This window comes from Plasmodium falciparum (genome assembly GCF_000002765.6).
Source record: "Plasmodium falciparum 3D7 genome assembly, chromosome: 5".
NCBI lineage: Eukaryota > Apicomplexa > Aconoidasida > Haemosporida > Plasmodiidae > Plasmodium > Plasmodium falciparum.
The window spans coordinates 970,160-986,377 of record NC_004326.2 but is presented as its reverse complement, the minus strand read 5'-3'; the positions used below and the strand labels follow the sequence as shown (position 1 = coordinate 986,377).

The following is a 16,218-nucleotide window of genomic DNA, read 5'->3' as shown; positions in this document are numbered from 1 at the left end:
TATACATATATATATATATATTTATATATTTATATATATGAGGTAATATAGAAAACATCCTCTTCATTTATCAAATTATGTTCCTTTTTTTTATCAAAAATAAAAAAATTCAATCACCTCAAATTCGTTACTTTTCAAATATATTATAAAATATAATTCAAATTTTCTTATCTTCCTTGTAAACATTTTATATTATTTTAAAGACAACACTTATTATTAAAAAATAAATAATAATATATACTTTTTTATATAATTAATTATTATATAATAGATATAACAATAATATAAATATCAGACTATTGTATACAAGAAAAAAAAAAAAAAAAAAAAAAAAAAAAAAAAGGAAACGCACCATCTCTTACTATTTATTTATTTTTTTATCTTATATTTAAATAACTATATATTATATTTTAAAACAATAATAATGGGTCATATTCTTGTAGAGTTTATTAATTTTTTTTTATTGGATAATAAGGAATATTCAAAAAATTTAATATTAACGAAAATATATTAAGTAATATAATATATATATTATATATATATATATTTTTTTTTCTTTGTAATGTCACCAATAAAATTATAGTAGTTAGAATCCATATTTTTATTTCAAAAATGTTTACTGACAAATTAGTATATATTTATATATATTATATATATTTAACCATATAAAAAAAAAACCAAAAAATATATCTTTATATTAAATTATATTATCATATTTAATTTATAACTATAATTTTCATTTGACATATATTATATTGTGCATATCCTTTCCTGTTGTTTTGTAATTATAATTATATATCTATATATATATATATATATATATATATATATATATTTATTTATTTATTTATTTTCTCTCTCATGAATAAATGATATATTCTTACATCACCTCACACATTTAATATTCCTTATTATGTAACAAAATGAAAGAAAATAGAAAAATTAAATTAAGGTAAAAAAAAAAAAAAAAAAAAAAAAAAAATTTCCTTTTCCTTACCATTTTGTATAATATTAGAAGCCAAAATGTTATCGAGGATGTTATACAATTCAAACAAAATTATAAGCCTCAAAACAAAACAAACAAAAAATTTGAAAAATGAAAAAATAATCAAGATAAATTTCTGTTCAACAAATAAAGAGAGTGCTATAAAAGATGAGTATTTGGTTTATCCGAAAAGTAAAAAAAAAAACAAAAATGAGATTAATGGAAAATTTATCCAATTAAAAAATTCGGACAACAATGCCAAGTTAGTCGATATAAAAAATATACAACATAAAAAAAATATTATGTAAATTGATGTATAGAAATATTTATAAGAATTATATAAAACTACCAAGTATATATATATATATATATATATATATATGTATATACACATTTATATGATTACTTTATTTATTTATATATATATATATATATATATATATATATACATTACAGATTTGCTTTAAATGGGTTGCTTAAAACCAACAGCTGGCCAAAAAAGAAATTCTCGAAAAATAAAAATGAATTGTACATGCTACAATGCAGAAATAACCAAGATAAAAACAAGGTTGAAAAAAATATAAACTTTCATGATTTGAATGTAATTATTACTAAAAAAGTTAATAATATGCAGAATATAAATGAAGTGTATAAATATATTTTTTATAATAAAGATATATTAGTTCCCTTAAATTATGTCGTATGTATTTATAAAATTTATAAATTAATTAAGAAATATAAATATAATATTATAAATCATAATCTTTTTATAAATAACCATATAAGCAATATAAGCAGTGAACATTTAATTAATATTTCAAATGTTTATGAAATTAATGATTATTATCGAATATATGAAAATCTACATACAACAGAAAAAAAAAACAAAGAAAGAAATGATATACATTTAAATAAAAAATTTAATGAGTATAATTTACAATATACTTATGATAATATTAAAAGAATTAACAAGAAAAATATAAATGTTGACAATTATTCTGTTATTAATAGTTTTGCTTTAGATTATAAAAATGATATATTACAATATGTATTAGATAAAATAAATAAAAATCATTTTATTAAAAAATTAACATATAGACATTTATCCAATTTGTTGTTTTCTCTAATCAATATAAAATATTATAATATCAGTACATACTTATTATATATAAAACATATAAATAATATGTATAAACACCTTTCTTCACAATCTATTTCAAATATCATATATGCTTATTCATTACTTTTTAATTTTTATTCTATCGATTTTACTATAAACTATTATAATTATGTCTATAAATATTATTTATTCGATGAAGTAAAGAAAATATATTTACAAAAAGATATATTAAACCTTATGTTTCTTCTACTTAGTAGATGCATGTGTATACATGTGATCAAATCGTTTAACTTTAATTATAATTGTAACTATTGTCTCGATTATTTTTATGAAGGGAATTTATCCATATATGACGAATACAAACTAAAGGAAATAAATAGCACAACAAAAAATACGAATGATTTGAAAAATAATGTTAATGATAATATTGATGATAATACTGATGGTAATATTGAACATAATATTGAACATAATATTGAACATAATACTGATGATATTATTGAACATAATAATAAGAAGAACCATAATCCATATGGTAAGGATAAATACAACCAGTTACATAAAAGTAAAAATACAAAAATATTTCAAGAATTTTTTGTTTTCTTATGGAGTATGTCAAAATTGAAAATTAATAATATATACATCGATCTATTATATCATATAATTTATAAAAATAGAAAATATATTTATAAAAAATTAAACGAAAAGGATATATGTAATTTAATACAATCCATGAGTATATATTATCCAATTAAAAAATTAAGTCAATATTATCCAGAAAATATAAATTATAAAATAAAAATAAAAAAAGATGAATGCTTTTTATTTGATTATGATAATTTTTTAAAAAATACATTACTTCTAACTATTTTTCATATAGAAAAATATAATTATCATCATTATTCTATAATTCTTAAAAGTATACAGATATTGCAAAACTTTATTCTTTTAAACAATGACAAAAATGAAAATAAGAACTCATTATGTTCAGATCATTCATTTGATTTTCATGATACCAAAAAAGGAAACACAAATATGAGGAATAATAATAATATTAATAATAATAATAGAAATCATTATGATGAAATTTTTAAAAATGATTTTTTGTTAGACCATCAAGATGTTTCTAAATATATTGAAGATAGTGTACATGAAAATAATGATTTCGAAAATGAAGACTTATATTTAAAGAATAACAATTATTTAGATATTAAATTAAATGGGTATAATTCTGGTGAATACACAACTGAAGAATTACATAAGAATTATAATAATGATAAATCGTATACACCTTTAGAAATAAATAATGAAATGTATCTTCATAATAATCTAAAACAACACGATGACGTAAATTTTATATCAACTGAAAAAATGAATATAACAAACAATGTTTTCTTTATTAATAAATCTACCACTCCTCTTTTAATTCCTCATATATTAAATAACCCCAAGATGAACATAATTAAGAATATATTAAAAAAGTTAACACATATGATCATCAATAATTTAATAATAAAATTAGAAAAGGAAAATGAAAGCGTATGGAAAAATATCAACTATTCTAAATATATTTCAAATTTAAACTTACAGTATCTATCCATATATTTATACAATTTATGTCATATGAATAATTATTATATAAAAGAACAAACAAAAATTCATATGATAAATATTATCATTCCCATATTAGAAAAGCAAATTAACTCTTTATTAGTTTTTGATAAGAAGCCAATGAATATGCATAAAAATGTGGATATAACTTTACAAAAAAACTATTATGATCATTTAGTTTGTTTAAGTAATATTAATTATTCATTAAATAAAAGTAATATAATTAATGAATCCATTATTATCAATTCTTCGTTATGTTTTTATAAATTATATCGATTTTTTTTTGAAATACATAAATGTAATTCGAAAGCATGTTCTGGTTTTGACGACTCCTTTTTTAAATACATTGATAAAATAAACGAAAGGATATTATCAATTTATAATTGGACAGCTTCACATACAAATATTGGATATATACCCCTGTTGACCTTAACAAATTATAATTATTTGTATATTATATATAAAAACCAAATTAATAATTTCAAATCGAAAAATAATATATTCCGTTTGCTAAAAAAAGTGTTATTGCCTATAACATTGTATAACAATATTACATTAAATCAATTACGCTTAATTTTAAAACTTTTTATAAATTATTTTATGTGCAATTTAAATGTACAAATAGATAATATTGTTTATGATGATCATTATGATATACTAACATGTATATACAGCATGTCTATAATAATCACAAATATATTACATAATATGAATATAAAATATAATTACAACTTAAATGAAAATATAATTGATAAAAAAATTGAAAAAATATATTTTAATTACACACAATATTATATATATATTGCTATTAACATTATAACAAATTATTTTTATACTTTATATAGTACAAATATAAGAAACATACATAACTCAATTTTAAAAAATTCTAATCAGGATATTTTCATGAAATTTTATACAGTATATTTATTCATAAAACATTATGGCCATTTAAATCTTGTCTATAATAGAGCATTGACAAAAAAATTTTTAAGAATTGAGGAACTAGCCAAAAATGAGTTTTTTTATTTGGAAAATTTTCTATCCAACCTGACCGAGTCAGGTAATAATAATATTCCCTGTCCTAATATATTAAATAAATATAATTCAAATTCATTTGTAAATGAAAATACGTTTGAACAAAGTGTTGAAAATATAATGAAAAGAAAAAATATAAATGAGTATAAGGATGGTAGTGAAAATAAGAAGATAGATATTAAACTAAATCAAAATGAATATTGTGAAAACTTAAATGTATGTATGCAGAAAATATCAGATGATAGAAAATATAAAGAACATCTAAAAGCATATATAAATAATATTAATAATAAAAATAATATAGAAAAAGAAAATTTCGATATTTTCATTTTATTACAAAAGGGGAATATCAGTCTGAATGAACATAGAATGGATAAAAATATTATTCTATTTTTAAAACATAAAAAAAATTTATGTTTTCAAAAAATATTCAATGAAAATATCCATAATGCAATAAAAACTATTGAGGAACATATCATGGTGATGTTTAAAAATACAGAAAGTTCAAAATCGCATATGAAATTATATGAATATATAAAAAATATTATAGATAAGAAACATAATAAAGGGTATAATCAAGTAAAATTAAAAAATGAATTTATAATTAATAAAAAGGATTTAAAATTTGTAGTTGATATTTATGATGAAAATACAAATACTATATTTGAAATTGATGGAGTTAGTCATTTCACAAAACAGTACACATTAATTAAAAATAATAATCCGAATAGTTTTAAATATGTTTATAATTATAAATCTTATTATATTTTTAAACATATATTATTAAGTAAATATTATAAAATAGTTCATTTACCTTTATATGATAATAAACTTTGTAAGAATATTATTTATAATTACTATCATAATGAATGAATTTTATTAATTCATATATATTATACACACACATATATAAATATATAAATATAAATATATATATATATATATATGTCACGAATTGGTTATTAAAGAAAAATTCATTTAATTTCCCATATATATTATTTTTTTATGTGTATGCTTTATGTTTTCTTCTTTTTACATTACTTTTATTTTATTGTGAATATTTCTATAATATGCATTAAATGTATGTTTTGTGGGATTCTTAAAAATTTTTAAAGCAAATAATATTCTCTACATATGGGACATTTAATTTTTTTTTTTTTTTTTTTTTTGTGTATGCTTTGTTTTGTTTATTATAATATTATATACATATGTATATATTTTTTTTTTGTCATCCATACCAAAAAATTATTGTCTTTTTTTTTTCCAATTTTAATAATTTTTAAAGAGTTATATACAGTGTTAAAATTTTTATTAACAGAAAAAATGAAAAAAAACGAATATATTAAATATATGTATGTGACATTATTATGTTCATACTTTATATAAACACTAAAAAAAAAAAATATACATATATATATATATATATATATATATATATAAATATATTTATATATTACTAATATTTATTTCTATACATCATTTTTAATTATTTATTTATTATTTTTATATAATTAATAAAATAGACATATAACATATATATATATATATATATATATATATATTCAAATGATGAAAAATGAAATACCAAAAAAAAAAAAAAAAAAAAAAAAAAAAAGAAAAGAATGAATTAAGTAATAAAATATTTTTTTTAGCAATTATTTTATTATTCAAAAAAAAATATGATATCTAAATATTTTTATAATTATTTGATAATGATCTTATAACTTTTATTATAAATTCTATATTTCAACTAAGATTAATCTCTTAAAATTTTAGCCCATTCGCATTTTTGCAAGTCTAAAGCTTTGTCTTCAAACACACTTACCTTCAAACCTGCTGAATAAAAAACGTTCCTTCCTTTCATGTCTTTCTGTACTCCTTCATAATTTAAATCTTCTATAATTAAATCGTTTAAAAAACAGACAGTGAATTTCTATTAAAAGGGTAAAAAATTAAAAAAATATATATGTATATATATATATATTATATATGATGTTTTTTAAAAAGGTAAAAATTTTTTGTTTTAACATTTTGCAATTTTGATCGGGTTCTTTCACTCCTTATATTCTATATATGAAAAAAAAAATAATGATAATAAATAAATAAATAAGAATATATATATTATATTAAATAATATTAATATATATATATATATATTACAAAATATTTTCATTCATACTTCACAATATTTCTGTAACTCCTTCTGTTCGTCTTCATTCAATCGTTGTATTATATTAGGGTGTATGGAATTAATAAGCCCGTTCACATTTATAGCTAATTCTAAAATAAGCCTGTTTCTAAAATTTCTGCAAATGTAATAAGTGAGAATAAAATATATAAATATGAACATATGTGTAATTAGTAATATATATTAAATGTCTAATTTTTCTTTTTCCCCTTTGTTACAGATGACATTATATATATATATATATATAAATTATTATTATTATTTTTTTATCTTTTTAATATTACATATATTCGTGTAAAAGTTTGGATGCTTGTGAGAATATCACAGCATAGTATTCGCATCTTAATTTAATGATCAATTTTTCTTTCCTTTGATTTTCATCATTCATAGAACCGCTAAAATTAATTAATTTTCTAAAAACAAAATTAAGATAAATTATATGCTTACAAGAATGTATGATATTTTATTGTGGCAAAAATGGTTATTTATATGAAATAAATTAAATATATTTTGTTTTTGTCATATATTAATATATATATATATAAACACATTTATATGTACAATTCCAATAAGGTTTGTTTTATTTAGAATAATTTATTTTAAATGTTTTCTTATATATTACTCAGCATATATTTTATATTGTTCAAAGTAGCCTTTTAATTCTAGATATGCCTTTTTCATAGTCTCTGTTGGAAATGTTTGTATTCTATTACTTATTTGTTCTTCCCGAAATATAAATGGTAATATATCCAAACAAGGTGATTTTGCTGTCATTGTATTTCACTCAACTATTTTATACATAATTAAAAAAAAAGGAAAGAAATATATATACTTATATATATAAAGAATTTTAATTTATTATATGACAAAAAAGGGGGGAGGAAAATAAGGTAAAACCAAAAATATATATATATAATTAAATATATATATATAATACTATGAATATTATTTAACGGAAATTATTATAAAATTAGAAAAAGAAAAAGAAAAAGAAAAAAAAAATTCTTTAGAGAAACATTTAATACATAAAACCAAAAAGAAAAATATTTATTAATAGTTTAATACATATAATATATATTTATATATATTAAATTAAATTTTATTTATTTTATAATGCAGTTTTTAAAATATTTTTAAATATTAAACTATATATATAGTATATATATTCAAATATACAAAAGGTAATTATTTATGTGTATACATTTAATATTTACTAATTTGAAAGAAAAAAAAAAAATGAAAAAAAAAAAAAAAAAAAAAAAAAATAATAATAAATTATTATATAAATATATATATGTATAATATATATATACAAATATATGTGTATATATATATATATATATATATATATATATATATATATATGAAAAAAGCTTGATAAAGTAGTATTACTATTAAATGTCTTACAAAAAATTTCTACAATTATAATGTAATTATACTAAGAAAATAATTATAAAAAAACAATTTTTTATAATTAAAAGAGGAAGTAATTTTCTCTTTTTAATATTATATAAGGCCATATGAACTTGATTTATAATTATATAATGACATTTTTTAGACTTTATTTTATTTTATTCTTTTTTTCTTTTTTTTTCTAAACTTAAAAATATATCTATTATCAAAATGAAGGATGGTGAACATGTTATTCTTATATATAATGTGTATATATATATATCCTAATTAATTATAAAATACATATTTATATGTTTTATCTTTTATATTATATATTTTAATTTTTACATATCCAATTTTTTCTTTTGTGTTCAGGTAATATCGAATGAACATGAATTTATAGAAAGGATTTATTCAATAATAGATGGTAATATTAAAAAATATGCAAAATTAATTAAATATAGTAAAAAAAAAAAAAAAGAAAAAGAAAATAATATTAATATATACTTTTTTACTTTTATTTTTTTTAATTAAAAAATAATAAAGAAATTTTAAGAAATAAAAGTTACTCCAATAATGAAGTAAATTAAAAAAAATAATAATAAATAAAAATATATATATATATATATATATATATATATATATATATATATAATTTTACAAAATATAAAAGGATTATAAATCCTATAAAATTTTATGGTGTAAATATTTTTATATACATTACATTTTAATTCTAGATTAACCAGTGGTCTAATGATATATGTGAAATGTGTATGAGTTACCTCTACTCAAAAATGCTCCCATTCAAATATATCAGTATTAAATAATTATTTAAAAAATTTATTATTAATCCTTTAGTTATAGATACAAAAATGTTCTATTTTAATTTATTCATAAATAATTATGACATAAGAATATATTTTTGTCTTATAATATCTTTATTATTGCCTATATATATATATATATATATATATATATATATATATATATATGTATATTTTTTTTTTTAATAATTTATAAATCATATTATTATTATTTTTTTTAAGTAAGTTGTTATATTTTAAAAAATACCAACAAAGAAACGTCTATCCATTATTCAACTTATTGGGACCAGGCAGACAGTTATATATTTTTTAATTGAACATATTTTATTTTTATTTTTCATATTTTTTCATAATAAACTAAAAAAAAAAAAAAAAATTATACACATATATATATATATATATATCATGTACCATTTTTAATCTTCTTAATTCTCGTTTTGTATTTTCCAGGATGTTTTCAAATATGTTGGCCTAATAATATGAAAGACTGTAATATGATTTGTTATGTTAACATTTATACACTCGAAATATAAAAACAAAAAAAATCAATATACCATAAATAGCGAAATTAAAAACAAATATTATTGTAGAACATATATATATATATATATGTACATATTTATCTATATGTTTCATCACATCAACGTTTTATTTAAAAGAAACCTAATTAAAATGTTAAAATATAATTTTATATATAAATTCAAAATAATAAAAAAAAATGTTCAATAAATGTTTATGTTATTAATATATTTATTCTACAAATGAGAAAAAAAAAAAAAAAAAAAAAAAAAAACAATAATAATAATATTAAATAAATAAATAGATAAAAAATAACAATAATTAATAAATAAACAAATAATATATATATATATATATATATATACATTGCAACTATATTTTTATCCTGCATCGTAAGACTAATTTTTCCCTTTTATTAACTAATTTTTATGTATTCTCATAAATATATACATATATGTACACACATTACAGATGTACATAAAATTAAAAAAATGTAGTATTTTTATAAATTTTACAATTTTTAGTTTCAAAAGAAAAAAAAAAAAAAAAAAAAAAAAAAACATATATATACTGTAAAATATATATTATATATTTTTATATGTGTATGTTCTAAGTAATATATATATATATATTTTTTTTTTAATTCAAACACTTTAAAAAAAAAATTATTTTAAACATTTTAATGACTATTAAAAATCTTTTTGATACTTTCCTATATTATGTGTACATATTTGTTTTAAAACTTCAACATAATATATATATATATATTAAGGACACAAAAAAATGGAAAATTACTAAAAATTATATATATGAATATAATATGAAATTCATATATAATCGTCATCTTGTTTTTGGCAAGCCCTGAAAAAATTAGAAAAAAAAAAAAAAAAAAAATGAAAAAGTAATGAAATTATATTGTTATTAATTTTTCAGTGATAAAAATAAAACATGACATTCATACTTACAAATAAATATATATACCCATATATATATATATATATATATATATTTCTTTATATATATATAGTTTCAAGCATTTTTAAAAATTTCTTATTTTTCTAATATTGTACCTCATGCAGGCGTCTTCAAACAATTTCTTGGTATCCATAATTTCCGTATTTTTTTTAAAATCGTAAATTATTTTTTTCATAATTTTAGCTAGAATGATAAGAGTTTCAGCTCTTGTTTTTCTCATATTTTCATCCACTCCCATATCAGTAAAAACCTTTTTACAAACTCCCTTTATGGTTTGATCAATATCGATTAAACAAATATTTAACATCGTTTCTACAATAGTAGGTAGGGAATCCTCAATTTTTTTATTAACTTTTGCAGTTTTTTCATACGATATATCATCATCATCTTCTTTTTTTCTAATTTGGTTAGCTAATGAACTGGTTTTTATTAAGGTTTTTACAAATTTAAAACCAGTTCCTATAACTCTTTTTTTTTGTTGCATTTTATAATATTTTCCACTTATACCAAAAAGACTATATTTTTCACCTAAAAATTGGTTAGCACAGTTTTCATATGACCATGCTACATTTTCTAATATTATATGACCAAATGATGTTTGACATAATTCTTTAATTTGTTGAGAAAATTTAATTATATAATCATCTGGATCTCCAAATATATAATTATTTATCATATCTCTTAAATGTAAAGCTAATTGAACTTCTCTTTTATTTTGTTCTTTTATAATAAGACGTTGTACATCTTCATCTTTATATAATTGTTCATATTCTACATACATAACCATTCTTAATTTTCCAATATATGGATCTAATTTTTCACTACCAAATAATAAAGTAAAAAAGAATGTGGAATCAATAAATTGCATATTGTTTATAGCGTTTTTCCCTTCTTTATCATATCTTCTTCTTCTTTCTACATCTCCTAAAACTTGATAAGCTTCTCCAATTTTTTGAAATTGTTCTTTTGCTTTTAAATCAGAACATTTATCTGGATGAAATTCTTTAGCTAATTTATAATATTGTCTTTTAATTTCATTTTGACTGGCATCTGTTGGAACTTTTAATATTCTATAAAATTCATCATTTTTTACTTTTATATTTCCATTCTTATTATAATATTCATCATTATTTGTATCTTTTTTTCTATCATATTTATTATTCTTATTATCATCAGTAATATTTAATAATTCATTTGCTTCCTCATCCAAATTATAATAAAAATCATACCATTCTCTTTTTTCATCATCCCATATTTTTCCCAAGGCTTTCTGAGTAATTGATTCAGGTGTGTTCATAATTCCTCTACCTATTTGATAGCTAGCTACACCTAATGAAACTACTGGAATTATTATAGCACTTAAAAGTCCAAAAAACATACCTTTAAAAAAACCGTTAATACCTTCAGCCTTTGCACATAAATATGGAGATATAAATAAAAAGCTAGTTCCAACTATTATTCCCTTAGTAACAGATTTTATTCCGGACACTAAACCTGCTCCTGCATGTTTTGGTCTTCTCGTTGAAAATATATTGCTGATTAAATTCTTTTCTTCTTTTTCGGTTTCATAATTATTATTATATTTTGGAACTATTTGATTATTATCTAAAAAAAAAAAAAAAATATACATATATTTATAAATAATATATATATATATATATATATATATATATATATATACATATTCATAATAGTCATAATTCCTTTTGCTTAAATTTTTTTTTATCTTATATACCGTATGAAGCCTCCCCTCCAAAATTACTACTATTACTTACATTCTTAGGCTAAAAAAAAAAAAAAAAAAAATTTATATATATATATATACATATATGTATAAGTTTCATATATATAGATATATATTTAATGGGACAATAGTTGAATAACTTTATAAAAGACTCATCAGTTTTATCTTTATAAATATATGTACAGATAAACATAATTATTTTTTTTTTATATTTATCAGTAAATTATAAGTATATTTCTATAATCATGTGTGTATTAAAATATAACGATATTATTATTTCATCATTTTCTTATGACACTTTTGAACATATGTGTATATAATAAATGTAGTAAATATATATAAATATATATATATATATATATACATAGTATCTTTATACACGTTGGAGATTAACTAATATATATATATAGAATATATTACATTGAAAAATTTTTACATATATATTTATATAAACTTACCTCATCCATTTCTTTAAATTTATAAAACTTATTTGCATCTACAATAAAGTGTAAAAAAATTAAAAAAAAATTATTTTCTCATATTTTTATAATTCTCATTAAGAGGAAAATTTTATGTATATTATGTTTTAACTTATATAATGACACGAACACATACGTTTTTTTTGGTATTTATATTTTCATAAATAATATATATATATATATATATATATATAATAATATTTATTTACTTTTATTTTCCATGTTTCTTTTTTTCTTTTTATCTTTTTTTAATAATGTTTACCATTTCTTTTTCTGAAGTTATTCATTTAATATGAGAAATAATTTCATAAAGATATATAATAATATTTATTTATTTTGTTTTAAAAAAAAAAAAAAAAAAAAAAATGAGATTAAAAATATTTTTCCCCTTTTTTTATTATTTATAAAAATATATATAAATAAATATAATATTTATATATATTTTTTATACACAGCAGCTTATTACAGAACAAAAAAAAAAAAAAAAAAAAAAAAAAATTATAATAAAATGAAATATAAATGAATAAAATTAATAAATGAATAAAAGTAAGAATAATAAAATTCAAATTAATATAATTATATATGCGTAATATTTATATTATACAATGTTCCTTTTTTAATATATATACAATTGTTAAAAAATTAAATTCTTATGTAAAAAAAAATATATATATTATATATATATATATATATATAATATAAAACTGTAATTAATTTTTAATAAATATTTATAAATGTATATATATTAAGAAAAAGAAAAAAAAAAATAATAATAACAAAAAACAATGGCAATAGCCGTTTTATTTACAGTAAAAATATATATATATATATATATATATATATATCTATATATATTATATATATTATGTATATATGTAATAAGTAAAAATATTTATATATACATGTTATTTTATATATATTCATTTAAAAAAAAAAAAAAATTAAACGTATAAAAATAATTATATTTTTATTTTTCAAATATAAAAAAAAAAAAAAAAATTTACTAATAAAAGTATTTAATATATTAATCTAAAAAATTATATATATATATAAATATGTATATATTATAAAGATTGAATTATATAATGAATATTATCTATAAAAAATATAAGTTCATTTTATATTTAATCAAAATAGCAAATGGTCTACTTTATTTTTGTTTTACCTTTTTTTTCTTTTTTCTTTTTTTTTTTTTTTATATTAAAATTATTATTTATTTGTTTATTTCTCCTTCTTCTTAAAGTATATAGAACAAATTATAATTGAATTTGAGTCCACTTATTTATTGAAAAAAGATGTTATTGTTAAAATTAAGAATTTTTTAAAAATATTACGATATAAGGGTGATTATATAAATGTTTTTTTTTCTTCTTCTTCTTTACACATTTACAGGATAGTAGATTTTCTATATATTTTTTTTCTTTATTATATTATAAACATAAATTTTTCGAATACATTTAAGAAAAAAAAAATAAAAATTATAATAAGAATGATATATTTATTCTTATATTTTTCTACATATTGTAATCTTTCCATATATTATTTTATTGCTCATTTGTGAATTTAGGATATTATTATAAGTAGAAAATAAAGAAAAGTGTAATAACACATATGTTGTTTTATTATATATTCATATATTTAAAAAAAAATAATAATAAAAATAGGTATATCTCTCAAATTATTATATAAATACTTTTTTATTTGGTGTACAAATAAAATCATAATGTGCGCATATAAATTTGTAGGACATAATTTACTCTTTTTTTTCTTTTTTACATTCATTTCATTCTAATTTTAAATATATTATAATATATATATATTTATATATTTATTAGAACAGAGTTTATGAATATATTTTTGTTTTTTTTACAATATACAATATAAATACACTTAATTCAGAAAGAACAAAAATTCGTTTGAATTATTTATAGCGTATCATATTGTTAAAGGAGAATAATATATTTTTTAATATTTAATTATATATTTTATTTTAATGATATATTAAATGTATTTTATGAAATGTTAATTATAACTAATAGTAATACAAAAAATTAAAAAAATATATATATAATATGTATATTTTAATAAAAAATGAAATATATAAAAGAATATATTTAATTATATATTTTAGTTTATTATCCATATATATGTAAACACGCATACAGAAGAATGTAAAATACAAATATAAAAATATAATATTGAATATGTGTATATAATATATATATATATATATATATATATATATATATTTTATTTTTTTTTAATTTTAAAATTTATACAATATAGTATTTACTTTATTTTTTATTTATCATTTTATTATTTTTTTTTTGTATATATTTTATTTTTTAAAAGTATTAAATTGTTTTAATAAATTTACATTTTTTTATATGTAACTATTTTATAATACAAAATTTATAAATGTTTGGAATACATCAAAATTATATTATTTCTATAAATACATATAACATTAATACGTTTTATATATTTTATTTTTTATATTTAATTTTTTTGCTGTAATATATTAATTTGTCAATGTGTTTAGAATGAAATTTATAAACATAAAAAATATTAAATTGAATTATGCGAGAACTATAAAACGTCCTTTTAGTGGATACACAGGAAAACATATAAGTGATAAAGATTTGGTTAAAAAAAATGACGACTGGTATGTAAATCAATATACAAACACATATATATATATATATATATATATATATATATATATTATTTACATAAATGTTGAGACAGATTATTTTTAATTTGTTGTTTAAATATTCTTTTTATTTATAATTAAAAAAAGTTTAATTTACTTTTTATTATTTTTACTTTATATTTATATTAGGTACATCGAAGAAACAAATTTTTGCTTAGGAAGAGTAACCGTATGACCCTTAACAATATTGAAAATATTAATATTAGATGATTTTATTTTGATGTTATTATTATATCATTTTTAAATGTTATTTTTTATGTATTAAAATATAATTCTTTGTGTTTTGTATTTTATAGAAACTCAGATTTTCTGAAAAGGATGATATGGCCAGAAGGGTCTTAAAAATTATGGACAGCCAACTAAGTAAAATGTATACAAGGATGAGAGATGGAACGGTTATTCCGTATATGTCATTTTACTTAAACGATGTAATAGATAAGCCTGCTCCTAACCATCAATTTATTGAACAACCTTTAATAAAATGGACATGGGACGAAGCCTATGATGAAGCATATGAAGAAAGTTAAACGTGCATCCATCAAAAAAAAAAAAAAAAAAAAAAAAAAAAAAAAAAAAAATATATACATATATATATATATATATATATATAAACATGTTTATTTATTTTTCTTA

General features: G+C 17.0%; 5 protein-coding genes across 5 annotated transcripts; 3 read left to right on the top strand and 2 right to left on the bottom strand.

Annotated features, from left to right (window-relative positions):
- Nucleotides 1-1,023: 1,023 nt before the first annotated feature.
- PF3D7_0523700 (conserved Plasmodium membrane protein, unknown function) lies at nucleotides 1,024-5,624 on the top strand (the record flags this gene model as incomplete). Its single annotated transcript, XM_024473439.1, has 2 exons — nucleotides 1,024-1,247; nucleotides 1,442-5,624. The coding sequence occupies 2 exons, from the start codon at nucleotides 1,024-1,026 to the stop codon at nucleotides 5,622-5,624; spliced, it is 4,407 nt and encodes a 1,468-aa protein (XP_024328904.1).
- An 883-nt stretch (nucleotides 5,625-6,507) lies between these two features.
- On the bottom strand, nucleotides 6,508-7,713 carry PF3D7_0523600 (conserved protein, unknown function; the record flags this gene model as incomplete). The annotated part of the gene is made up of 5 exons (XM_001351756.1): nucleotides 6,508-6,684; nucleotides 6,780-6,818; nucleotides 6,931-7,057; nucleotides 7,224-7,352; nucleotides 7,562-7,713. 5 exons carry the CDS (start codon nucleotides 7,711-7,713, stop codon nucleotides 6,508-6,510), a joined length of 624 nt encoding a protein of 207 aa, XP_001351792.1.
- Nucleotides 7,714-8,562: 849 nt separating this feature from the next.
- On the top strand, nucleotides 8,563-9,688 carry PF3D7_0523500 (dynein light chain Tctex-type, putative; the record flags this gene model as incomplete). Its single annotated transcript, XM_024473438.1, has 6 exons — nucleotides 8,563-8,580; nucleotides 8,707-8,758; nucleotides 8,878-8,912; nucleotides 9,069-9,147; nucleotides 9,378-9,452; nucleotides 9,606-9,688. The coding sequence occupies 6 exons, from the start codon at nucleotides 8,563-8,565 to the stop codon at nucleotides 9,686-9,688; spliced, it is 342 nt and encodes a 113-aa protein (XP_024328947.1).
- An 813-nt stretch (nucleotides 9,689-10,501) lies between these two features.
- Nucleotides 10,502-12,860, bottom strand: PF3D7_0523400 (DnaJ protein, putative; the record flags this gene model as incomplete). Its single annotated transcript, XM_024473437.1, has 4 exons — nucleotides 10,502-10,535; nucleotides 10,745-12,254; nucleotides 12,385-12,433; nucleotides 12,852-12,860. 4 exons carry the CDS (start codon nucleotides 12,858-12,860, stop codon nucleotides 10,502-10,504), a joined length of 1,602 nt encoding a protein of 533 aa, XP_024328903.1.
- A 2,555-nt stretch (nucleotides 12,861-15,415) lies between these two features.
- On the top strand, nucleotides 15,416-16,112 carry PF3D7_0523300 (cytochrome c oxidase subunit ApiCOX18, putative; the record flags this gene model as incomplete). The annotated part of the gene is made up of 3 exons (XM_001351754.1): nucleotides 15,416-15,537; nucleotides 15,715-15,754; nucleotides 15,882-16,112. 3 exons carry the CDS (start codon nucleotides 15,416-15,418, stop codon nucleotides 16,110-16,112), a joined length of 393 nt encoding a protein of 130 aa, XP_001351790.1.
- Between the last annotated feature and the right edge of the window lie 106 nt (nucleotides 16,113-16,218).